The sequence below is a fragment of the Medicago truncatula genome, chromosome 8 (genome assembly GCF_003473485.1).
Source record: "Medicago truncatula cultivar Jemalong A17 chromosome 8, MtrunA17r5.0-ANR, whole genome shotgun sequence".
Lineage (NCBI taxonomy): Eukaryota > Viridiplantae > Streptophyta > Magnoliopsida > Fabales > Fabaceae > Medicago > Medicago truncatula.
The window spans coordinates 40,817,385-40,844,431 of NC_053049.1; the positions used below are offsets into that span (position 1 = coordinate 40,817,385).

The 27,047-nt window shown below is 33.2% G+C and overlaps 3 protein-coding genes and 1 non-coding gene across 4 annotated transcripts; 1 reads left to right on the forward strand and 3 right to left on the reverse strand.

The window, feature by feature from the left end:
* Window positions 1-2,187: 2,187 nt before the first annotated feature.
* LOC11408213 (flavonol 7-O-beta-glucosyltransferase UGT74F1) lies at window positions 2,188-4,563 on the forward strand. Its single transcript, XM_003629893.4, has 2 exons — window positions 2,188-2,982; window positions 3,679-4,563. The coding sequence occupies exons 1-2, from the start codon at window positions 2,326-2,328 to the stop codon at window positions 4,402-4,404; spliced, it is 1,383 nt and encodes a 460-aa protein (XP_003629941.1). The 5' UTR covers window positions 2,188-2,325; the 3' UTR covers window positions 4,405-4,563.
* Window positions 4,564-6,158: 1,595 nt separating this feature from the next.
* LOC11426591 (mitochondrial proton/calcium exchanger protein) lies at window positions 6,159-15,103 on the reverse strand. The gene is made up of 15 exons (XM_003629895.4): window positions 14,908-15,103; window positions 14,271-14,778; window positions 13,337-13,649; window positions 12,658-12,804; window positions 12,473-12,561; window positions 12,271-12,363; window positions 11,794-11,920; window positions 11,574-11,638; window positions 11,297-11,471; window positions 10,760-10,951; window positions 10,626-10,673; window positions 8,707-8,856; window positions 8,535-8,617; window positions 6,950-7,065; window positions 6,159-6,526 (listed from the first exon to the last, which is right to left on the reverse strand). The coding sequence occupies exons 2-15, from the start codon at window positions 14,762-14,764 to the stop codon at window positions 6,444-6,446; spliced, it is 2,175 nt and encodes a 724-aa protein (XP_003629943.2). The 5' UTR covers window positions 14,765-14,778; window positions 14,908-15,103; the 3' UTR covers window positions 6,159-6,443.
* LOC112417617 (small nucleolar RNA snoR74) lies at window positions 9,149-9,244 on the reverse strand. Its single transcript, XR_003008218.1, has one exon. It is a non-coding gene; the product is annotated as a small nucleolar RNA snoR74 (small nucleolar RNA).
* A 5,290-nt stretch (window positions 15,104-20,393) lies between the features above and the next one.
* Window positions 20,394-26,640, reverse strand: LOC11426592 (integrin-linked protein kinase 1). Its single transcript, XM_024771788.2, has 13 exons — window positions 26,444-26,640; window positions 25,840-26,308; window positions 25,183-25,257; window positions 24,975-25,079; window positions 24,661-24,746; window positions 24,319-24,439; window positions 24,041-24,120; window positions 23,747-23,809; window positions 23,522-23,643; window positions 22,185-22,270; window positions 21,580-21,704; window positions 21,364-21,495; window positions 20,394-20,699 (listed from the first exon to the last, which is right to left on the reverse strand). Exons 2-13 carry the CDS (start codon window positions 26,269-26,271, stop codon window positions 20,693-20,695), a joined length of 1,434 nt encoding a protein of 477 aa, XP_024627556.2. The 5' UTR covers window positions 26,272-26,308; window positions 26,444-26,640; the 3' UTR covers window positions 20,394-20,692.
* Between the last annotated feature and the right edge of the window lie 407 nt (window positions 26,641-27,047).

The window sequence follows — 27,047 nt, forward strand, 5'->3', positions numbered from 1 at the left end:
GAATGTTCCCTTATCATAAGGCAAGGGACAAAGTACAAGAAGGTTAAGGGTTCAACAAAGTGAAAATATCAAAGTCCTAAAGTGAGTCAAACATGAACTGGATTTTTGAAAAATTTCGAGCAATTTCAATAGCATTGTGCTTATGAATATTGACAGTTCATGTTTGAGAACTTGATTCATCTGACTCTGATTTGAGTATCAATAACTCGCTCTTCTCACGGGTAGGCTTTATATGGTCAAGTGTTTCAACTTAATTTCAAAAATGCTTTGATACTTTCCATACAATTCAAAACAATTATCAGATTTAACATAACAAAAACAAGTTAGACAATGATTATTGATCTCCAGCATATAGTACTACAAATTGAAGCTACCTCACATTTAGGCTAAGTAGTAAGTGGTTCTAGAATAATCAAGTTTATGAGAAGAATTAAATGAGATAAATTTTGTGCAAAGTACTAATTTTAAATTCTAGTAAAGACCTAGAAAAACGGGAAACCAATATCTTAACTTTGCGCTTTCTCACAACTAATATCACTATCACACACCTGAATGTTTGCTCAATATTTGACTCTTTCGAGCACTTCTAACTTTGATATTCATGAGCATTTTTCTCTTTAAGAACACAAGCAAGGTTAAACAAAAAAATTCATCCAAAGCTCATTGGTAAGAACAAGCAACAAGCTAAGTAATGTAATCGGTGGCTACTATTGTTCCCATCATATCTCATTGTTTTAGACATGCTAGAACACGGGCATGTATTTTGGAAACATGTCAGCGTACATCCTTGAATATTAATAATTTCAAGTAAACATGCAAATAAGACTTTTTGCTGAAATACAATTGTACAAATAGAGTTGACCAAAACATGTTGTTATGCATTCATAAATCTAAGATTTGATAGTTCCTCTCCATCTTTACCCAAAGTTGCAAATCTCTAATACACATATAAGCTAGTTTTATACTTGCTGCTATTAACTTTCTTCCATCATATCTCATTGTTTTAGACATGCTAGAACATGGCCATGTATATTTTGAAAACAAGTTAGCATAGCATCGGAGCGTAGACACATAAATTTGATGCTAGAAATTCCTTGAATATTAATAATTTAAGAGGTATCATAAAATTAAATATTTATTTTCGGAAAAAGTACAACACTATAATTTAAGACTTGTTTGAGACTTTTGAAACTTAAAGGACCACTTTGGAAAAAACGAAAAACTTAAAGGACCTTTAGATGTATTTGACCAAATTTATTCTATGAAGTGTGAGTTATGCTCCAAATTTAAGACTTGTCTTGTGAAGGTGGTGCACACTCCTTAATTGTGTCTTTGTTTCTCCTTATTGCTACTCATGCTAAGCCTAAGTCTGGTAAACTCAAAGTGATGAGTGTGAATTCTCTCAGGACCGTTGTAAAAATAATCATTACTGTCACTTTAAAAAATACACATTTTCCCTTCCCCAATTTTTTATTTGAAAAAACTATGAAAAAAGCAAACAGGTACAAGCCTATTTTGATGTATATATGCATGTAGTTTTCCCAAACTTTAAAATTAATAGTTAGCTTTAATATTTAACTGTTAATTGTTTGCTTTTAAGAAAAAAATAATATAAATTTTTAAGTTCGGGAGGGGCATTTTGCATATAAGTGCAAAACTTCATAGGGTATTTGCAAAACGTCATATTCACTAACAGAAAAATCTGACAGAAGGGGTAAATTGATTAATGTTGTACAATTTCAAGGGGGTAAATTGCCTATTTACTCAACAATAATTGTATTGCCTATTTACTCAACAATAATTGTGAGGCTATTATTAAATCAAAATGAAGGGTTAGGATTTGATGTCAAATAAAATTTGACCCCTTAGTGTCAATTCATCCTATCACATATTATATAGACAGCAGCATGTGTTATAAGAGAAATGATATTTGTACAATCATTTAGTGATAATTTTTAGACAACTTTCCCTCTCATATTCATATTATATTTTTATTCTCTCTTCTTTTTTCTCTCTCCATTGTTTTTGATCAATGAAAAGAGAGAAAATGAAGGTTGTCAAATAGATTGTATCAAATGGTTGTTCAAATATCATTGCTCGTTAAATAAACGGTGGAATAAATGCTCTAGGGTCTAGGAGATTGTGATGATAAGATAGTGTGAAATGACTTATATCCTTGACTTTGTCTCGCTTGGATATTTTTAGAGTGTCATAATTTAACAAGGGACCGTACAAAACCATACATTCATCATGACCTCAACCACATATTCAGTTCTCTAAATTGTCCAACTTGTGCTTGTATCAATAATAATAATAGGAAAGGAAATGGAAGAGAGAAAGTATAGTAATATGCATGTTCTAATGATTCCATACCCAAGTCAAGGTCACATAAACCCTATGCTTCAATTCAGCAAACGCTTGAGCACAAAAGGAGTTAAAGTCACAATGGTCACAACCATTTTCATCTCCAAAACCATGCATCTCCAATCATCATCCTTACCTTCCTCCCTTCAATTTGACTTCATATCTGATGGCTATGATGAAGGTGGCTTTACTCAAGTTGGCAACATATCAACCTATCTATCTCACATGCAAGCCATAGGCTCCAAGAATTTGAAGGAACTCATTCAAAAACATAATGTTTCTGATCACCCTATAGATTGTGTAGTATATGACCCTTTTCTTCAATGGGTTTTGGATGTAGCCAAAGAATTCAACATAATTGGAGCTGCTTTTTTCACTCAAATGTGTGCTGTCAATTACATGTATTATTATGTTTACCATGGACTTTTAAAGCTTCCTATATCTTCAATGCCAATTTCTATACCAGGACTTCCTTTGCTTGAGCTCAAAGATACACCTTCCTTTGTTTATGACCCTGGCTTCTATCCTGCTTACTATGAGATGGTTATGAATCAATATTCTAACATCCATAAAGCAGATATCATTCTTGTCAATTCCTTCTACAAGCTAGAAGACCAGGTTTTTGACTCACCTCCTCCTCGTTAAATGCCTTATTATGTTTGAAGTTATTTTATCATCAAATCCATAGACACTATGGAAGATTGGTGCGACACGTTAGTGTGATCCACTTATTAAAATTGTTTTCATTAATTTGTGTCTATCTCTCTCATAAAGGGACAATAAATGAAATGTGGATAAATGAAACAAACTCAGACTCATAATATATGATACTCTCATTAGTCTTTTTTATAAGAAACAAAAGACATAAATCATCAAGATCAATGGCACACATTGAAAACAGTTATTTTCATTTAATACTCCTATAAATTTAAATTTATTTTTTGGATATCACTATATTAATTACTCTTAATTCCACTAACTTACTTACTTTTAATATTCTCTCTAATAATAATAAATAAGGACACAAATGAAATTTAGCTTCTAACACATTTGAAAATTTGTCATGTTTCTTATAACAAGGAGAGGAAGGAGAGAGTATAGCATGAGCCATTTATATGTATATGATATGATCTCTCATCTTACAATCACCATCACATAACAAGAATCATGCATCAGCTATTAACCTCATATTTTAATTAATGTGGTAGAGTAGTAATTGTAACAAAATGTAATTATTGATATAGACTGAATTTTGGTAGAGATTTGGTTGAACAAATTATGATCTCATCATTTTCCATATGAATGCTATATAAGGTGGTGGATTCTATGTCAAAGCTATGTCCAATATTGACAATTGGGCCAACAGTTCCATCCTTTTACTTGGACAAAGGAGTTCCAAATGACAAAGACAATGATTTGAATCTCTTTCAGTTAGACTCATCACCCATTAATTGGCTGAATTCAAAGCCTGAAGGGTCAGCTATTTATGTATCATTTGGAAGCATGGTATGCTTTAGCATAGAGCAAATGAAGGAAATAGCATTAGGATTATTAGGAAGTGGTTCAAATTTCTTATGGGTGATCCCTAATATGGAGAAAAAGAATATCTCAAAAGAGTTGGTTGAAGAAATGAGTTCAAGTGGAAAAGGGTTGGTAGTGAATTGGATACCACAATTGGAAGTTCTATCAAACAAAGCTATTGGTTGCTTTCTAACACATAGTGGATGGAATTCAACACTTGAAGCATTGTGTTTAGGAGTGCCTATGGTTGCAATACCACAGTGGACTGATCAACCTTTGAATGCAAAATATGTTGAGGATGTGTGGAAAGTGGGAATGAGAGTTAAGGTTAATGAGAATGGGATTGTGACAAAAGAAGAGATTGAGAGTTGCATTATGAAAGTGATGGAAAATGACATTGGAAGAGAAATGAAAATTAATGCTAAGAAATGGAGAGAATTGGCTATAGAAGCAGTAAGTCATAGTGGCACTTCAGATAACAACATCAATGAATTTGTAAATAAGCTGAAGAGGTCCTAAACTAATGTTAATATGTATTTTGGAATTATCACTAAGCTGTATGCGTACTGGTTATAGATTCCCTCAAAATACAACCGAGGGAATCCTTGGATTTGGATTGTATGAGATGTTTATTTTCCTTATTTCTCAGTGGTGCTTCTATTTGCTTGACAACATAAATATGTTAGTAATATATACACAAACACACACTCAATTGATATCAGAACTCGATGAGAATATGAGACCGAATGCTACATGGTATGAATAGAGAACTCGAGACTTTTAAATTAGTGATTGTTTTTGCATTTTTTATATTGTGTTACATACTTACATGTGACATTCTAGTAACTTTGTTCTTGGCTGTTGGTTTGAAATTCAAATAATCTATCTTACTTGCTCTTTTGGTGTTTTAATTTCCAACTGCTTCTGTATAATATAAGTGAAGAAGTGTATTGCATTTTTTTTCTTTTTCGATAGTGTATTATATGTTTTAGTGGTACTTAAAATCATTCAAAATTTTGATGATTATTGATGGCATCATCGTTAAATAGACATTTAAGATCTTTCACATTCTTGTGGTCGAGAGAGTTGTTTGATCGGTGTTTTTTTATAGAGTGATGATACATGTACCACCCCATGTGGCAATACACCATTTACACCCATACAAAATTCTGACACGTGGCAATCTGGACCCCACACAAATAGAAGATAAAGTGTGGTTGTGAGATGAACTTACCAAAATATCCCTAATACATAGGGTGTACAATGGGATGTAGGAATAAAGGGTGTTCATGTAACATTTTCCTTTTTTATAAGAGTAGTTTAATCAGTGTTGATTGCACAAAAATAAGAGAAAAAAAAATGAATAATCAAGTCTGTATGCTCTCATATTTTTTGCCAAACTAATGTGGATTAGGTAATCATCTCAATCTTGAATAATACTACGAAATTCTGCTTACTACAAGCTTTATCAATTTTATTTTTTTTACAAAACTTTATCAATTATTGTTAGAATCAAACTGTAAACCTTTTTTTTGAAAGAATCAACTGTAAACTATACGACACATTTTCCCACTTTTTTTAAAATAAAACAAGTTTTGAACCCAGTAGTGTCAAAATATTTTGTTATAAATATATAATATATTAAGTAACAAATTAACAAAATACCGTAAAACTAATGAAAATTTACATAGCATGATTATAATATGACTTGTAAATTTAAATCAATAAACAATAATCGATTATAAGAATCTTTATAATGTGTTGATTGGATCTCTATTACTTACAAGGTTTTAAAATTAAAATAAGAAGTAAAAACAACTCATTCAACCATTTTTTTACCAATGGTTTACATATATTGAATCAATTTTTTTTATTTTGTCTTGAAATTAAATAGTTCTTAAAAATTAAATTAAATGTACTAAACAGCTTGTATTCAATTGATTTATTCAAAAAAAAAAAAAAAAAAAAAAAAAAAAACTTGGTATTCAATTGATAAAACCAACTGATCCATATTAGTTTTGAAATCGTACTCCAAAATTCTAATTATCTACCGCTAGGCCTTGGGCATATTGATCCCACGGAATTCAAGAAATTCATATATTAAAATAAAAAATTATTGACAAGTATTCTTACAGCAATTGTTAACGAATAAAAAATCCTTAATTTATTAGACGCTTTAATTTGCTGCATTTATTCATACATTTTGTTGCTTCCTCTCAAAATAATATATTTTTTTTCTTACCGAAAGTCTTAAAAACTATAGTAGTAAAAACTACTCAAAATAATACATTATCTCATTTATATTTCATCAGGTTAACTTTAACTATCATGTGTAAATCTGAGCATATTTGTGTCATCAGTTGTCAAAAATTTACAGAGCTTGTACACGCTTCCTTTTCATCCGACTGCTACAGTTGAACTACTTATTAAATACATAATACAAAATCAATGACGAAGAGATTTTGAATGGTGGCCTAAAATATATTTGCGCCACATTTTGTGTGGCATGGAATAACAAAATAAAGATGTATCTGGAAATCATGTAAGGGATCATACCCTCATGGTCTTTCATCTTCAGCTGTATGACCATCTTCTCTCCAACCACCCAATTTAACAATGTCCTCCACTAGTATTTTCCCATCTATAGCAACAAAACAAGTACTTAGTAATTACTGAATTCATCAACTAATCTTCATAGAGAATAAATAGTTTAAGTTCAGAGAAATATAACAAGTGTCCACACTATTAAACCAAATATGCCTACATCCCTCCACCCCAACCACAACAATAAATAAATAAATAAAGATAAAGCGGGTTGGGAGGAAGACTGGGACTTCATGGTTTCGCTGTGTGAAAACAGAAGAATTTATATGCCCAAACATAGTCTGAGATACTGGTCAGACACCTATTGTTTTGCAGGTGAAATTCCATGAGAATTTTACTGGCATTTAATTTGCGTGAATAATGAACAAACCTTTTCTTTAAATGCACTTCAAAACAAAGAAAATCTGGAATTATTAAGATTTAAAAAATGTTAGATGCTTGACAGAGGAAAGATACATACCTTTATCTTTGGAAAGATTGCTGACGAGTTCTTGGACGCCTTCTTTCCCCAATGTATTCTTCAAGTACATTGCAGCCGATGCTACCTCCTCAGGAGTTACTTTCCCATCATAATCTCTGGAAAGAAGTAATTCATCGTAAGCGTAACTTGTTCCAAAGTACAAGACTTGAATGAGTGTTAAACAAGAAAAGAAAAACATACAATGTCCAATTTATCATGTTAAATTAAATGCCACAGCATGACATCCCAAACTAGTTTTAACTAAGCATGTAGAAATTAATTATTTCCACTTGGATTGTGATCGTGTCACAACTTGGAAAATGTGTTCAAAAACTATAATCCCTCTCAGCCATCAGATGACAGCACCTTAAATCGCAATCAAAATTCGCATAACTCCCTCAGTATTAGTGAACTAAACTGTAATCCAAGTGTTTGTAGATGATAAAGCACAACAAAGCAGTGACGGCTGTGAAATTTCTCGACTCTTGTGGACAGCCATAATAGAAAGAGCCCTAATTGGTGGTTAAGTGAATAACATAAGCAGGAGAAAAAGATACACATGGTATCTTCGGTGATAAGTCGCTGAATACTTTCTTAACTCATTTCCCTGAGTTTGTACATGTAACAATATACCCCCATTCTCACAAAATTTCAAAATCTGGCCAAGGAAGGTCACTTCTCCCAAACAATTACCCCAACTTCCATCCAACAATAATCACCTTATTTTGCTAGATCTATTTGTTCTTCGGTAAGAGCATCAGTTAAGAAAAGACCATTCTTTGACATAAAACCATCGACAGAAAAATACTAAAAAGGGTTCCCAACTAACGACCAAAAGAACAATAGCAATTAAGGGCCCGTTTGTTACAGCATTTTTTAAAAATGATTTTTAAAGTGTTTTGTCTTTATGTTATACTTTTTAAAAAAGAATTTTTTAAAGAAAGTTTCAAATGAGAAATTGGTTTAAGTAGCTTCTCATAAAAAATCATTTTCGAGAGATATCTTTTTGAAAAAATATGTGATTCTTATTATGGTAAATCTCTAACAGTGAATATCTAAGTTACTGAAAGTCAAAGTTATTCTTTTAATTTATAACAAATAAGTTCGAAATAGCTTCCACCATTTTTTAGCAAGTTTTCATAAAATCATTTTTAACAATATAAAAGTAAAAATCACTTTTTTAATCTATAACAAATGGGCCCTAAATCAAATGACTCATATATAACTCACTGTAAGCACTACATATGTTGTCAATAGCGGCTCATTGCGGTGGGGTGGCACGGAACAATGGCTAGACACCTCCACACACGTCGGAGCGGAGTCGCGGCATTGCATTGCGAATTTGCATCATGTTTGGACTGCTGGGACAGGAGCGCTACAGTGGTGGAATAGAAAAAACCCAGAAATACCCTTAAAGTCTAGTCATTACATGGCCATTTTAAGGGTTTTGCAAAATGAAAAACCTTAATTTCCATCTCGACCAAGCCACTTTGCTTTAGCCTCCCTCTTCTTCCTTACATGCTCATGCCTTTGTGACCCCCATTAAAAAACTTTTAAAGACCAATGTGGAAGAGCAAGTACAAACCTATCCAGAAGCCTCCATCGGTCACCAATTTTGGCATCCACGTCATCTATTTCCTTCTCAAGATTTTGGAGCATGGCATCAACCTGACAGAATTTCAAATAATTACAAATTCATAACTGAAAATTAAGTTTCTAGCTTTCCTTCAAGACTTGATAAATGATAAGGTTCTTACTCTTTCTATGAGTGCGGATGACACCTTATCCCGATCATCATCCGACTCAGCAGCATGCTCATGTTCCTCTCGGGCAGCTTTATATGCCTTAAAGGCATCTTTTTCACCATCTGAACCCTCTTTCTCTACCATGCTGTTATAGAGTTCTATCTGTTGACACACAAAACAGCCAGATGAGGGTGGCAAATGAAATATTTGTAACACACATATAGAGAATGTGATCAATGTGACGTTCATACATAAACAAACGCACATTATAGATCATCGGGGCATGTGCCCCACACCTGCAATAGAATTCACCCTAACTAACATTTAAAGGTGATATTTTTAAATAATGTCACAGATGGGTTGTTTCAAGAATGCTTGTAGGGTGAAATGTGTTTTTTTATTTTTTTTGGTAATAAACGGGGCCAAAGCTCATTTTTTAATGCAACACAAAACACAATGTTCCATCATTTACTGAACCTTCAGTAACAAACAACATACAGAGGTTCACCCAATAACAGTGGTAATTATGTCACCGTAATTAGAGCATTTGAGTCCCCAGTGAATTCACAGAGTATCCCCTCCACAAGCGTAGAACATTCGGACCCGTTATAGGGACTAATATCTGCTCGGGGGTTAGGCCTTATCTTAAAGTTATTCGCTTCTTATCAAGAATGTGTTCTGTGTGGCTCGAATTGAGGTCTACCCAATATTGCTTAACCAACTGAGCTGCACCAATTGAGTAAAGCCAAAGGGAAGCCTTGGCCCAACAGTTGAAGTTGCTACCATGTGACCAGAAATCTCGAGTTCGAGTCATAGAATTAGTCTAAAACTGAATTAAAGATAAATATGATATGTTATTAGAAAGATGCAAACTTTAAATCTAAAACTGGATTTCGGGAAAAAAAAGTTATGTCATGGGAAATAACTCATTACAAACACATATACATGCACACACACCACTTTCTCACTAGCGGAAGTTAGCAAACTCCACCTTTTTTGTTTTGGAAAAAATATAAAAACTCTTATGTTACTTATTCAAACAATTTAATGATATTGGAATAGAATCAATAAAATCCAAAAATTAGCTGGTACTTCATTGCATTATTTTATCTTGACATAATTTATTGTTCAAAATATAAATAAATACCAATTATTAAATAGCATATATACTTAACCAGAAAAAAAATAACATATAATTTTTGGTATATATCCTCGTCAAAATATTTACATGATTCAATGGTTGAATTGATTAATGTTGGCACATTCTACAAAATGTTAGTAGATGGAGAAAGTGTTTGAAACTTATATGTGGTGTCAATGAATCTTGACTCCATGCTCTTGTGTGTCTAGATATCAGAGCCTATCTAGATGCACTGTTGGGAGTAAGGATAAATGGAGGATGCCATTTGGAGATAGATAGACACAAAAATAGACAGCGGGTCCTACCATTAAGTGGATCCCACCATCATTAATTATTTTATTTTTCAAGCTTCTCTGTGTCTTTATCTCTCCAAATGGAAGAAAAGAAGAGGATCCCAACTCCATTGTTGGACCACTAGATGTCCAATCCTACAAATCAATTTTAAGATGTCTGACTCTGAACGTGAAGAGTGTGTTGGAGATCCGCAGTGACTACTGATATGGCTGAGATAGTGATATAAGTGGGGGTAAAACCCTTACCACATAAGCTAACTTCTGGGATTGAGTAAAGCTCAGATCCAAATTCTAAGATATAACATAAAAAATAAATGAAATAGTTGTCGGACAACTTTAAAATCAAATAACATAATTATAAATGCACCCTGTAACATAACAGAAAAACATCAGCTAATTTAGAGGTACCTATTCAAAATCATGCAGAAACTTTACCTAAAGGAAAATATGTAGAAGATATAAAAGCAAATGACTGGGTATTAAAGGTTCCAAATTACCTCTTTATTAACTAGTCTTAGAAAATCTTCGCGCTCTGTACTTACAGACTGTCATCACATTAAAAAACATTAGCATGTATCAAACCTATTTCGCCAATTGTAGCAATTGAGAGTTCTAAACATTAAATTCTCACCGACGCAGAAGCTAAAACAGCTAATGCACGGCTAATTTCACACAGCTGCTCTTTGCTTTCCACTGCTCTGTTTCTAGCAAGTTGATGTGCTTCTTTTGCCGTTGAAATATTCATCTCATTCAAAGCCTTATCTTCCTGACTAGAATCCATCTCAATTCTTGCTTGCTCCGCTTCCTCCTTTTCTTCCTCCTCCTGCATTTTAGTTATAATATTATATATCAGTGTTAGGAGCCGTGGAATCTTGATTCAAAATAAAATTACCAAATTTTAATCAATTGAAACATTTAAACCTAGAAAATGAGACATCAATACCTGAAACTTCTATTCTTTAACCTTCTTATTATTAGACTCCAATAGAATTATGCCCAAAAAAATATTGAAAAGATTCTATTTATAACATCAATTATTAAGTATTTTTCATTAGGCTCTTGTCACATGAATCGAAGCAAATATCAGAAACTGATGAGAGAACAATTTTGTCATCCTAATGAAACAAAACAACCTTCTAAAGAGTAATGCAATTCCATATTTATTTACCTTAATACGTTCTTCCTGCATTTCAAGGAACTCCAGTTTCCTCTTCCTCTCTGAGACAGAATCCTCAGAGGGTAAAGATGTAACTTGTATAGTATCTACAAGCTCATCAGGAAGAGAAGAAATTGTATTCTGTAGTATTTCTTCTGGTTTCGATCTCCCAGACACAATAAATGCCCTGTAAAGGTCATCAAGTAAGATATCAAATGCATATCCAGCAGGATCTTTAATTTTTAATTATTGGCAATGGTTCCCAACAATGGGGGCTTTGCTAAATCACCTTGAAAGTATCAAAAGAGATGATGGCACAGAGTGATTCAAAGATAAGTCCAACCAATCTCGAAGCTGTACAAGTGAACACATTTTAGAATATAAATACCAAAGTAACATTTGATATTCATGAAAACTGATGTTGCGAATTTGCAAAGTTGAAATATCATCATCCGGATCTAGTACTCCAATATAACACAAATCATCATAACATTGTTCACAACACAAACCTGTTGGCGCATTTCTTCAACAGAACGCAACCCAAGCATGCCTCGCTCTCTACAATCTTCCCGGAGTTCAGCTTCTGAAAGAGAATCTACACCTTCTTCTTGAATCAATTTATCATCTTCCTTAATCCTAACAAAAAGAGGAATGGTTGCATGTAAACACAATCATGGTGTCACAGTGTAAGTGGTAATTGGAGTAGCTCAAAAGGTGAATAAACCCTTTTGTTGATTCTTTATCACTTGTGAGTTGTGACGTGAATCAAAAACATTACACCAGAAATTAATGTTGAACGATACTAAAGCAGTTGGATCAGTATTCTTTATAAAAATAGCAAGGGGAGACTACCTATATTGATTCTTTCCTAATAACAAAGGAACATTTTTATCAGAGATTTTCGTAAAATTTTCCAGATTTTATTACAAAAAAATTCAATAAAATCTCATCTTGTGATAAAAAGTAGTACGAAAAATGTATCTTACATCCGTAGACGTTTTCGTAGCATATATCGTAGGTATGCATCAGTTCCAAAAGGATTGATACCCATGTACTTGCACATATTTACTAATCGGGGCCTACAAACAGTGAAGAAGCTGTCAGAAATCACGATACCACCTCACAACCAATAAAAAAAAATATAAAATAAAAAAGCATATTGAAGTCAAACAGAGTGAAGAGACTAACCTGTTTATATTATCTAGAGTAAGCTCATCATTAAACAACTTAGCAAAACCCAAAATTTCCTCATTAGAGATACTTGAACCTTTTCTAATCTGCAAAAAGCAAAGAAATGGTACATATGACAATCTAAACAAATGACGTTTGGGAAAAAAAGATTGACAAGGGATCAAATAAGCTGAATATTTAACCATGTTTATAAAGTCATCAAGATCTTCAGCTGTTTTCTTCTTTTCTCCGCTACCGGAGTTTTGAACTTCTTTTGCCATTTCTTTGACTGTATCTTGAAGGAATCTTGCATACTCCATTCTTGCCTTGAGTTTCCTTTTCAATGCTTCCTACAAATTGAGAAACCAAGTCACAGAATCACCTTACAATGGACAAACGATCAAAATCTACGCATTCATCACAGCCACATAAAATAATAAGACACAGACATTGTTTATATAAACTTGTTCATACCAATATTATTGATGATATCCCATTAGAAAGCATAGTTTTCAATAAAGATAATCACTATGCATGACTAGTGGCTGTCAGAAAACAGGGCATATATTATTTAGCACATCATGTACAGTTGGCAACTAAGGATGCATATTAATGACAAAAAGGGCATTATGTTGATATTGATCTTCAGGAGCTATCCTCTACATAGGGCCACCAACACTGGCTGGGAGAGGCCTTGCAGTGGCTCAGTTATACTATTTATTTTTCCCTTGGTAACAGACAGAATGGTACAAAAAGTCTTGAATGGTAAGACAAAACTTTAAACAAGGGATGAGAGAACAATTGTCATGTAAGCTCGGTTTATCATTAACAGACATAATACACAGAGAGTGGACAAACATCACAAACATTCTTAGTAATTACCTGTTCTTTCATCTTGTCCTGAAATGTTGATGGCAACATGTTGGGGAATACCTTAAGAAACACAGGCAAGAGGAATTCCATAAAGGGGACAATAATGAAAACTGCAACAGGAACTAGCCTAAAGATATCGGCAGTAGTTCGCGTCAGTTGCTGTCTCTCCCTTCTAGAGAGACTCTTCCCATTAGCAAGCTTCAACAACAACCTAGAACTGATTCTCACATCAGCCCACAGCAGTTTACAACCCAACCAGTAATGCTTTAATGTTGATATGAACTCGTCTTTCCAGTGAACAAGTTTGTTGGCCCAGTCCGCTCTGCAGCAAACCAAAATTCAAAATCACCAATCATAAATTATGGTTTCTATTTGCAGCTCGCATTATTATAGTTTTCGAAATGTACACAAATTGCAGCCACATCAGCTGTCTGCAATCTCTAATTTTCAACAATCACAACATGATCGTAAATCATAAGACATGCACAATTTCTATGATTGTGAGATCAATGTACAGTAACTGCTATAAAAAATCATATATTTTTTTCAGCCCAGGAACCAACTAATCTGAGGACAAATCCCACCATCTACTAGCGGGGGCCCAATTGAAGCCAAAGCAAAGCTCTTTATGGACATGCCAAATACAAGACTATTTGCACCTGGGGATTCTAACCCGAGACCTAGATAGAAGCACACTCTAAGTCTCAAGCCTTCACCACCAGGCCAGGCCCACCCCTGGGGGATAAAAATTCACATTACACCCCTAATTTCTAGTTTCTACAATACCAAGGCATCCATAAGTGCAATCTAAAATAATAAATTATCAGTGATTGCTATGGTAGCATTTGCAATCATAACCTATGAAGCACCGACCCAGACACTAACATGTCTACACCGGTAATAATTTGAAGGAAAAAAGAAAGAAAAAAAAAGAGTAACTCACCTGCTCATGGAAGCAACAGCTCTCAAAGCAGGACCAATCCCTAAAATCACAGCCCTAACTCTTTGCACAACACTCTGCGCATCTTTCTGCGCTTCTTGAGAACGTTTCGCCTTAGCTTTTGCTTTCGCTTCCGTTAATCCTTCAACCGCTTGATCGCATTCCTCAGGAGAAGCTTCTTTCCGCTTCTTCACCACATCATCATTCTCCGGCGGCTCTTCCTTCTTCCTTGCCGCCGCTTCCGACGACTGCGACAAAAACCTCACACCAATCGACTCATTGAACACATTCGATTTCGTGAAACCGTTTCCGGAACTACTCCCGTTTGTGAATCGGCGAACGACTTGTCCAAAAACTGGTGAGTAATTGAGTAATTCCTCTTTTGTAGCAGCGATAGAACGAAAAGATGAAATCGAAGATGAAGATTGTGAAGTGTTGTTGAAATATTGTTGAATGGAAGTTCTTGTTCTTCTTCTCAAAATCGCTCGAGAAGCCATTTTGTTTGATTAAGCTGAAGAAAAAAAAATGCATATAAGTGATTATGGATTTAAATAATACAAAGTATCGATCACAATGAAATTAAATATTACTACATAATAATAGTATCACTATCAAGAATTGAGATTGTGATTGAACTTACTAGAATAAGTGATTATTATTATGTGAAGCGTGTGAAGAAGAATGAAGAGAGAAAAGGTGTAAGAAAGAAAGCGCCACCAGAGAAAGGAGAAGAGAAGAGAGGTTTAAGGAAGGGGATAGGTGTTTTTTTACGATTTTGTCCCTTACTAATTACACGTTTTTCATTTTATAATCTTTGAAATTGTTCAAGGGTATATGCAGATGGGATCATTCCTTTGACTTCTTGGCTTGTTGCTCAAGAAGATTGAGTGCTTCTTGTTCAATCCAAATCCAATGTTTTTTTCTAAAGAAAATCCAAATCCAATGTTTTTTTCTTTTTAAGAAAATCCAAATCCAATAATTGTAAATTGAAAATTCAATAAACATGGAAACAAAATTTTATAGACGAAAACCAAAATTAAGTATTCATTTGAATTATTTTGATCACATCAAAGTTTGATTTTGAAATGAAATCAATTCAATAACAAATAAGATAATTGAAAGTATGTATTGATTTTTTGTTCATTTAAAATCAACTCGGACTAATGTGTGAACACCTCTACATGCCGAAACGAAATAATCCCTACCTAAGTAACTTGTAATTCTTCAGCTTTACAATCAATGTCTAAAAGTTTTCAAAGAGTATAAGATAGAAGAAAAAAAATCATGTTTTTAAAAGTGATTAGGATTTCGCTTGAACATGTTTATGAAATATGTGATAAAAGAAGTTAAAAAAATATACCGTCAAATATACAAAGGGAAACAATTCCCTTTTTTCTCTCTCTATATAGTGAAATGATTCACTTTGATGGTGAAATAATTCACTTAAAAAAACACTAAAAAAAATCACATTTTCAAATGAGTAAAACGATTTACTTTTAGAAAATCATCAAAAAAATCTCATTTTTGTAAATAAGTGAAACCATTCTCTCAGATGAGTGAAATGATTCACTTTGTAAAAACATGCAAATTTTAAAAACCAACACTTACCGTATGAATGCCAAATCATTTGAGCTACCTACTACACAAATTATACTTGTAAGTTTTGGCATCAATTTAATATTAAAATTAAATAAATGACATTCAAAAATTAACAAAATAGTTCATCATAATGTTCAGAGTTCAGTAACAACAAAAACATACAGAGTTCTCATGGAGACTACAGTGAGTTGGATCATCACATTATGTTAAGGTTAATCATACTATTGACAGCAGATCATCATCCAAAATCTTAGTGTATTAGGTATATCGATCATCTCACTTATATGTTTCTTAACATTTACTTTTGCATCCAGGGATAGATCTAGACATTGGATACATGTGAGGCTAAGATAGTCCATCAATGTATTAAAATTTTAAATTGTCTCTGATTGTATAGTTCATTAGTCAAAATGGTCCCTAACATTCAAATACTTCATTGATATTGTCATATTAGTCCTTCAATATACTTATTTATTGTCACTTCATGGACTATTATGACTAACAAAGTACAAAATCATGAATTATTTTAGAATTTTAATACACTGAGAGATTATTATGATTATTTATTACATGTTCAGGGACCAAAATAACTATTACCATTTTTATAATATATAAAAAAATAGTGAAAGGCATGTGGGGCTTTAGCCCCACATAGTCCTAACATAGATCCGTCCTTGATTTCATACAAAGTAAAATTTTTACTAACACTTGACACGATATCTGTGTTCCACCACCAAGAACTTCTCCCCGCAATGTTAAACATAAATAACATACCATCGTTGGACTTTCTGGAGGAGCTAGCACCGGTCGATCGACACATTTGAGAAGGAACAACCACACGAGTGAGAATGATACTGCATCTTCATCCAAAAATTTCATGCTTAAGTATTAGTTTTTTTTTCTTCCGCTTATTAGTTAATAAACCTTCGTTGTTTTATTCCATGTTTGAATTTAACTGACACTGAATACATCATATTATTGTCTCCCTCAACTATGACGAAATTTTAGTCCGTGCTTGATACGGGTGTCCATACTAATTAAGCTTAATTACATAATCAAACCACAAGAAGGATGTTGTCCAACACATTTAATATTTTCGCTGATATGTAATAACCTAAAAAGTAAACAACTAAATTTATTATTTTCGCTGATATGTAATAACCTAAAAAGTAATCAATTTAAAATATGTTAAGAAACTAATAGTCATTACAACATTGATTTTTGTTGTAATTTATTCACAACTTAGCTTGAATAATTTATCAAATAGAAGCATTTTATAAAACTACTAAATCTTTGTGAATGCATGTTTTATTTTTATTTTGTAAATAGACGAAGCAGTAAACACCATATAAAATTTACACATATAACTTTAAGATTCCGAATTTAAATTCGAATGGAGGTGTTCAACTTAACAATATTAGTATTGACAGTTGAGCTAGGTTTTACAAATGATGGATGCATGTTTTTTTAATTAAATAAAAGATTAAAAACAACAATTAATATATCAATAAACTAAATTAAAATGTCGATTTTGAATACTAGATAAATCACAAATAATTAATTTCCACTAGTTCACGTGGATTAGACGTGACTCTTTGAGTCATGCATCTCAATCACAAAAATAACACAATCAACTACATGTATGAACCACAAATATATCTTCAAAGAATGTATATCGTCCTTGTTATTCATCTATTAAATATGACTTTTTGAATCATGCATGTAATGTGAGAATGATATTATATATATATTAGAAACATGAAGTGATTGTAAATGTTAACCCCTGTTATATTTATGTAGGCTTAATACATCATTTGGTCCCTTAACTTATTTTTAGTTTTTAATTTGGTCCCATAACTATAAAGTGTTTCAATCTGGTCACATAAATCTTATGTCGTTTACTATTTTGGTCATCTCCGTTAGTTTTTAACATCAAATTTCTAAGGTGAATCATATTTAAAGGTGGTTCACCATAAGCCTTATTAAATTTTTAAATTTTAACCCTTTAATTTTTTCTTTAAAAGAGAATCGTTGGATCATGTAGGGTCTAATTGTATTTTACTGTGAACCACTAACACCTAATATTTTTCATACATTTCTTCATCTTCTTCATCAATCTTCAAATAATTTCAAAAAAAAAAAAAACTTGAAGAAATCCAGAAAACTAAAAACATAATTTTTTTATTAAAAGCTTCAATTCTCCATTTCAAGTTTCGTTCGCTAACTGGTGGTACCTTTCCTATGCTATCTTCTTCATTTCATTCTTATAGTCTTCAATTTCTTCCATTTTCCACTCCTTCGTGAAGCTTGTTTTCTATATGCACATCATGTGTTTGTTTATTGATAAGACTCTCAATTATGAGAATTATGAGAAGAGGGATGCAGCATAATCTCAACCGTGGCTAAATAACAAATAAGAAAAATCCCATTAAAAATTCAGAATCTCCTGAAACTTTCACCTCTTCTTTCACTTTTATTTTTTCAGAACAAAAACATAAACATCAATTGAATAAAATCAACATGAACAACAAAGTTGTTAAGCCATGTCTTTGTTATTGTTAACAAAATTAGATTAACCAAATAAGCACAAATTTATCATCATTGAATTTTCGTTTGCATGTTCAAAGATTCAATTGAATTTATCATCATTGTTTTTTTTCTTCTAATGTTCCAGGTTTAGAGATGGTATAAAGTTCAAGCAAAGAAGAAGAAAAAAGAAATTCTGTGGTTACTGATTTTTTGTGATGTTGTGAATTTGATGGTTTGGAATTTTTGTGAATTTAAGTTTCAATTAGAAAGGATTTAGGTTTTTGGAAAGAAAAAATTTGGAAAAATTCAACGAAGATATGAGGAAGAAGAAGAGAGAAGATGAAAAGTGAAAAAAATAGGTGCTGACGGAAAATTTAGACATGCAATTAAATGGTTAAAATCATATCAAAAAATTTAGACATTAAAAAACTAATGGAGAGGATCGGAGAGGACCAGATTAGTAAACGTAGAAAGATTTATGAGACCAAATTGAGACGTTTTATAGTTAGGGGACCAAAATAAGCACTTCAGAACATAGAAACGTTAATTATTTGTTTGGTCACTCATTTGCCTTTGTATATTCTTTTGTATTTTCTTCCTTTTTCTTTCTTTCTTTCTCTCTTTCTTCCTATTGAACGTATAAAATACACTTTTGAAAACGCACGGCTATCAAATATTGTTACTTTCTAACCATTCAAGTAAATTATTCTTTTTGGACGAGGTTTGAAAATAGCACCTCTAAAAATAAAAACACAAATTTCACACCTATAATTTTAGATTTTTCATAATTATCCATCACCCTGTGATAAAAATATTTTTCAAATAGCCTCTGCAATCTGGGCGAGGTCTGAAAATAGGCCTTATAAAGGCTAAAATATTAAGAATCCAAAATTATAGGGGTGAAATCTTTTTTATTTTACGAAGAATCCTCACCTTGAATCATTTGAGTACAAGGTATTTATCAATTTCTATACAAATGCACACCATGTCTTTCATATTGTAGCTAAGGATCGTCAATCAATTAGTCTTTACCCTAAAACAAACTTTAGTACGCATATAAACACTCTCGTCTCGTATATCTGCTAATACATGTAATAGTTTACTATTTTATGTAATTTTAACTATTGTTTCTAATTTATTTAGGTGTTTTTATAAGTTTAAATACACTCACTAATAACGAACTATATTTTTGTGAAAAATAATCAATAACAATGTATTATTTGTATTATGTAATAAGGTCTACACGGGATTATGTACCAGGGTTTATCTTACAAATAGAACTAAGAACACTTAACACGTATGTTGTGTTATCTCTTCGCTAGCGCAAACAAAAGTTATCAGAAATTAATGAGTTTTGACTCATGAGATGTTTTACTCATATACCGGTAGGGGGGATATATTTTTTTCATCAGGAGATGAGATTGAATCAAGTTTTTTTTTTTAAGTGTGTTGCAAAATATTGTAGCTTACATTCACTACTTGAAGGAATCCATTTCGGTATGCCTCAGTGCAAAGAGATCTTGTATATCAAGCCAAACTTCAAATTCAATAGGAGGAAAGCAAACGTGGTTACCCTATACTCTACATAGTCTCCGATCCCCACATTACATCCCCAACTAGTGCTGCTTTCCCTCTTCCTATTCAAATTGGTGGATACTACTTTAGAAATCTATTTTGTACCTGAGAGAACTTAGTTTGAATTCTATGAGTGACTGATTTGCTTTCCCTCACTCCATCGACCAAACTGGGAATTAGTTCTATAGCAAGTTCAAATTGTCGAAACTTGTGAAGTTGCCTTAGGGTATTACCAAAGAGCCAAATACCATAATTACGATAAATTCCAAAACAAAATATTATTTTTTTAAATATTTTCCAGTATGCCTAGTGTTATATTGGTACACTACTACACTCTTTCAACTTTAAGAGCATATATATGGTCGTCTCCTTCAAAAAAAAAAAAAAGAGCATACGGTCGTCGATTAATAAGTAGACATCTACTGACTGCAGAAAACATACTGTTTATTAGAAAATTTCTCAAAATAGATGTTCTAAAATGTGTGTGGGTTATGATACATTTTACAGAGAGGGTCTTTTCAGACCTCTAATATACAGAAAACAGCATTGGAGCTGTGGGAATTCATTTTTGTGCTCAAATCCAAACTCAAGCTCGTACTATTCGAGTTCGGAAGTTATTAATTGCAATGGCTATTAACATTACAACAACATGGTGCTCACAAATCAGTTTTGATGATACAACTCTGATCGATATCTACTGCTTGCTCTGATGGCCGTCTTATTTATTTCCTGCACGTATTGAAATATCAGAAGTGGCAGTTTAAACAACATCTAGAAAAAGTTCATTAACAAGTATACAATTATATCAATCATCTTTTCTCTTTTTGTTTTTTATTTTTTAAAAAAATTGGTATCCGGCTCAAGGACCGACTACTCTGAGGGGGCCAATCCCACCGTTAACTAGCAGGGGCCCCCATTTAAAGCCAGGGAAAAGCTTGGTTACATCAATCATCTTTGCAAGTTGCAACAAGGATTGATCAAATCCACTTAAAATGGCCAGCCACGTAACATACATGACAAGGGATGAGAAGAAAGGTGTGCTCTATGATACAATCGAGAGAATACATATACCAAATACTGTCATGTGCTTAAACTAAATTTGTTAGTAGTTATTATATGTATACTGCTGAGCTTCAATATGTGTCTAACACCTAAGAGGATAGCATGAGATAGACATAGTAAACTAACACATTTGGAGCGATTCTTTTCCCTGAATTTTTCGAATTTACTATTCTTTGTAATTTGAGCTCACAATGGGAACCACAACCATCTTACCATTATTTAAAGAAAAGGGTTGTTTCATTTTATCTCTTCAAGGTATACATGAAAACTTTACTGCTTTGAATTCAATAAAAGAAATTCTATGAGGAGATGATCGGCCTAGGGAACATACCAAGGAAGTTTAAAAGTATCTTTCCACCATCCTTGTTTTGAGCAATTCGCAACAATTTTGTCCAACCGGGCAATGACCTGAGAAAATGTTGGTCTGACCTCAGGTTCTGGATCCCAGCATTCCTCAATCAACCTGCATACACCATGATAGTTAGACAGCTTCTAAACTAAAGTCTCACTTCAATTGAAGACCTAATTTTTAGTTTGAATTACTAACTCTTTCAAATCCGGAGGATAACTCTTTGTTTTGATCTTGAATTGTGGTCTCTTCCCTTCTAAACACATCAGTTTCAAAGCTTCCTCTGCGGGCTTGGGATGGAAGGGCGGTATACCCTCTATCATCTGTGTCATAAAATTTTAAAAAAAAAATTAATCAATTAATGTACCACCAATATATGAAGACCAAAGTGATACTAAATGCATTTGGAAAAACTACAAAAAACATGATTATAAACTTGGTCCCAGCTAAGAAGAGCACTAAATAGCCCTGTACGCAAAACAACACATTAAATGTACGAAAAAATCGAGACAATGTTATCGTCCAGTTTCCTGTCATGACCTTGGCTTTAATAGCACTTGTAATTGAGTGCATACCACAAGCCAAAGTACCAGAGCTAACAGCCATGACAAACAGCCATGACACAACCTTTTCCGCTTCAGTGCATTAGACAAAGCATTTAAATTCATGAGCCTAGTGAAGGCACAATAGAGGCCTAGAGCCATAAAAACTAGAATCTCACAATAAAACACAATTTTGAAAACTGGTAAACATGAGGTATGAAACATCATAACAATATTATGGGTGTTGCATTAAATAGGCACCTCATATACAATGAGACCAAAAGAATACGCATCCACACTTCTATCAAATACATCACCTCTGTAAATCTCCGGTGCCACGTACAAGCCTACAAATAAATACAGCCAAATGATCAATTGAACAATGAAAGATATTTTTGGTGACTCTAATCTTAAAATATTCTTATAAGACTAAGTAACAACACAAATCTCTTAATTTTCCTAAAATGCCTATCCCTTTTCTGTCTTTTTTTTCCCTTCAGAATGATAGTCCCTCCTTATGCAACTCACCAAAGTTTAATTATATATTGTCAGATCACTGATGATACCTTCTAAATCAATTCATATGCTACTCCAAATAAAAGTCATACTGTCGGCAAGATGGAGAAATCAACAGCGCGCATTTTTTTTTTCTTGTTACTTGCATTTGTTGTCCCAAAGGACTTCAATTTTGAAACAGAATGAGTATTGAACTACCAATAAAGGAAAAACACACAAGTGCTGATTTATTTGTAAGAAAATCACTAAACATTGAAAGCCGTTTCAAGTGTTGTAATCCATACTATGCTTGTTATTAGAAAGAACGCAGTTTTCTACAGAAAAGATTAATTTGTCCTGCACTGAATTTTATTGGTTGTGAAAACTTATGTTAAGTTCATTTGCCTTTTCACTTTGTTAAATTGCACTTTGTCACCCCTTCCAAAAATATATCATCCCTTGGTCAATTCTCATAATGTAAATGATGATAAACGAGGGATGGTTAGCGAGATGCATTCTGTCTCACGTAGACAATAAATACAGCCATTTCATTTCACACTCTAAATGTCAGTCATATCCTGAGCCAAAAAAGTTGAGAAAAGGTTCAAAACAGCAAAACCATATAACCCTTTACAGCTCCACCAAATGGAGAAAAAATAATGTTCATGGTCGAAATCACCAAGGCCCAAATGATGGGCCATCCCACAAAATTTTACTCTTTAACCCTCTCCTACCCCGACTAAGCCAACTCCAAGCCCCTGCAAGTTTTGACCTAGAAGTCAAAGCAGATATCGAGCTAAAGATGCAACTGGATCTAATATACAAAAAGTAGATGTACTGTCTATTTTATCATTTTCATAGTTTAATCCGATTTGAGGGTGGTTAATAAAAGTTGTCAGCTCAAATATTAACATGTATGCTTAATTCATGCTTGAAAAGGACATTCTTGTTTTACTCACAAATATTGTTTGTATGTTAAATATCCAGTTATAATTAAACTGAACCTTAATGTAAAAAAAGTAGATACTGAAGAATGAAAAACCAAAATCAATTTGTAAGGAGATGAAGTCCAATTAAAGAAATGGAAATACTTAAAAGCTTACTTGAAGGGTCAATGTTGGCCTCAGGCTGTTCTAACAATGCTTTGTCAGGTGTTATTAGTGAAAATCTCACAGTGCCAAATCCAGCTACCTTCAGTTGACCTCCATTATCCAGCAAAATATTTCTGGCACCTTACCGAAATTTCGTATATTAAAGGAACAGTAAATGAGAAAATATAATTTAAAATACACTGATAAGTAATACCAGATTGTATTAAGTGGTCTTACTTTGGCTTTAAATCACAGTGGATAATAGGATCTGGCTTGCATTCATGAAGATAATTCATGCCCCTGCTAACAATAAATTTAGATAACTTTTATAAACAACCCAGACGAATGTTCAATAAATTTATAATTATTGGTGCATTATAAACTAGAAAGCTAAGGAACGACAAAGGTGCCCTTTTTTAAAATCAATGATCATATAAGAGATCATAAATATTAGAAAAGGATGTCAACGATTTTCTAAAGATATGTTCACAAAGATTCCACCCAGCATATTTGCTTAAAATGGTAACTTGCCTAGCAATATCAAGAGAAAACCGTAGAACTTTTGATGGGGACAAACGCCCTTTCTTTTGAATATAACCTGTTAAGTCACCCTGAAAAATAAACATCAATATGAGCAATGAAATGTTAATCATATACTACAACACTGAAAATACCAACTCTGTCTCATTTTACTAAAATTTACCAGCTCTCATGCTCCTCCTTATCAGCACAGGCTCTCTCTCATCCCCCTCACCCACCAAAAACAAAAAACATGATCCCTTTGCAGGAGAAACAGAGGTTAAGGTTACCTTAGCATGGTACTCTCGAACAATCATCATAGGTATGTTTTGGGTGACAGCTCCAACAAACTGGACCACATTAGGATGTCGCACCTTTTCCAATAGTGTGAGCTCGTGTTTGAAAATATTTCTGAGTAATTTTAGAAATGGTCAAAATTTAGCGCCATGGTTTAGTAGTAAATTATAAAAACTAGCAGCAATTCAGACCATTCTTGACCAAAAATCAAAGTGAGAAGTAGTGAGTGATACGCGCATTGAGACAAAAACTTAACCAAGAAGCATCAAACAATCTGATTAAGTGGCATGAAAAATATCATACAAACATGTTCAATAGCTGAGGTGTATACATACATGGTATCAGGATCTGAATAACTGTCCTTATCAAGTATCTTCACCGCAACCTTTGTGCCATTCCATTTAGCTACTTGATATGTCCCCTGCAAGTAGATTGATCAAATAAGAGTGAAGAACCACAGCCAGTAATTTTAATATGTACCATAACTTAATAGTATCACATGTTTAAATAATCTCATTTCCATAAAACATTAACAATTTTCATTATACACAGAACATCAGCACATTAAGCACAAAGTATTACCACTTCAATATTTCACTAGAAAGAAAATCAAACAACAAACATTAATAAGAAATTAAAAGAAGCGTACCGTTGAAATACCATCACTCTTCCGAACCTGTAGTTCTAACGGATTGAGTTCATATTCAGGAACTTCACGAGGATTTGCAACAGTCATTGGAGTCTTCCTGGTTTTCTAACCACATCAAAGATTATTAATCAGCAAGTCTCCAAATTCAACAATGCATCATGTTTTCATATTAACAATTTACATAAACATTCAAAGAAAGGTACTGTACCGGCACTTTTGCTCCACGTGCCTTCAAGATATAATAAACTTCTGTATTTCCATAATATTTAGCATCAGCCGCTGCCTGCAAAGTGCGAAATTGTAAATTCACACATCACCCATCCATAAAATAAAACCAACTTGAAGATTTTCTTCCCTCTCTTATTATCTTATCGAATAGTATAATATAGTTTTAAAGTGTGGTCAGCAACTGCAATCGCTAAATAAAGTTTAAACCGTAATTGCAGCTGCATCGACTGCATTTGCTGCTAACATTTTACGGCAACATCAAAATTCGCAGCGTAATTGCAACAGCAACTGTAATTTTTCTTTTGAAATAATTGCGAATATGATTTTTTTTTTCTTCTTCTTAATTTAGAACAATGACAATGAAAGTGGGTAAATAAAAACAAAAGAATTCACTACCAAAAGAAAAAAGAAAAAAGAATTCAAATTATAATATGATCACGAGCTATTTGACTGATTCAACGTAATTATAACTGTGAGAATCATAGGTAAATAAGAACAAATAATTTGAATTAAATATTAATATGTATGATAAAGACTCACGAGCTAATTGACTAATTCAAAATAAGTATAAGTATGATGATGAGAATAAGAATAATAATAGAAACAGTTAGAACAATAATTGTTTAAGTGAAATTACCGTACTACCCCAACGATCACGAGCATCAAGATTGGCCTTACGGCTGAGCAAAAGCTTCGCAACATCAACATGTCCTTCACAAGCAGCGATATGAAGAGCAGTACGGCCATCAAGATCAATGCTATTAACATCAATTCCTTCGTTAAGCAAATCCTCAACCCCTTTAACATCACCACGACACGCCATGAAGAGAAGCTGCATGGTGGAATCGAGATTCTCCGGTACGGTGAGTTCCGCCTGGTCTTCATCATCACCTGGACTCCGTCGGATCGGGTCCAGCGATGATTGACGACCGAAGCTGAATCGGAGATTGTTCCGACGTGGATCGAGCGATGCTTGACGTGTGAATTGACGGCTGAGAGTTTTGCGTAAAGAGCCGGAGGAGAATTGGCGCGAGATGCCGCGCTTTAGTTGCGCGGCAATGTTTTCCATGGTGGAGAGATCCAAATCTAACGACGGAGGAATCTCTCTACATAAATACATGAATCAATCAGATCATAGATAGATAGATAAACATATACATAAATACATAAAATGAATTATTCTATTGATATTATTCGATTCGTTGAATTTTTGTTGTTAGATGTTGATGATGATAACTTACCGATGAAACGAGGCATGGGAATGAGAATACAGCGAAGAAACTCTATCCCACGCATTTGCGGGAAAAAAGCCGTTTATGTCTCTATGTTATTTATTTGTTTTCTTTTTTGCCAAATGCGATGCGAGTTCGTGTTTTTGCCGCTATTAGATTTAGAGAGAGAGAAGATTGATTGCTTGGTGTAATAACAGGATAGGCGGTTGTTGGTTTTTGATAGTTGACTTGAGTCAAGTCACTGTGGGTATGCGCTTTTATTCATTTTTAAATCAAGGAAATTAAAAAGTTAGGAAACTTGATTTTTTTTAATTTAATTATGGATAATATTAGTAATAATGAGTGGATCTATTTGTATTTACTCAGTCACATGAGTCACATCTCTTTCTGGCATAAAATATAATATTTATACTACTTGGCACTTGCACATGCTATTTTAGTATTATTGTTTGTTAGGTGCAAGTGCAAGAATGAGAGGAATATATGGGTGTGACAAAAATTGTACTCCCTATTCTATCGATTCCTAGACATGTGTCATGAGAAAACAGGGTAGAAAAAAGCACAAATGAACTCTGTCATATAGTCTAACAATAAGTTATTGGGTTAATTAAGT

Coding starts and splice junctions, on each gene's coding strand:
- LOC11408213 (XM_003629893.4), top strand. CDS start 2,326: ATGGAAGAGAGAAAGTATAGTAATATGCATGTTCTAATGATTCCATAC. Junction 2,983..3,678: donor TCTACAAGCTAGAAGACCAG/GTTTTTGACTCA, acceptor ATGCTATATAAG/GTGGTGGATTCTATGTCAAA.
- LOC11426592 (XM_024771788.2), bottom strand. CDS start 26,271: ATGGAAAACATTGCCGCGCAACTAAAGCGCGGCATCTCGCGCCAATTC. Junction 23,810..24,040: donor TTTTCTCTTGATATTGCTAG/GCAAGTTACCAT, acceptor TATTGTTAGCAG/GGGCATGAATTATCTTCATG. Junction 21,705..22,184: donor TTGGTCTCATTGTATATGAG/GTGCCTATTTAA, acceptor TTTATGACACAG/ATGATAGAGGGTATACCGCC.
- LOC11426591 (XM_003629895.4), bottom strand. CDS start 14,764: ATGGCTTCTCGAGCGATTTTGAGAAGAAGAACAAGAACTTCCATTCAA. Junction 10,952..11,296: donor TGCAGGAAGAACGTATTAAG/GTAAATAAATAT, acceptor ACTAAAATGCAG/GAGGAGGAAGAAAAGGAGGA. Junction 8,857..10,625: donor TAAGACTAGTTAATAAAGAG/GTAATTTGGAAC, acceptor GTGTGTCAACAG/ATAGAACTCTATAACAGCAT.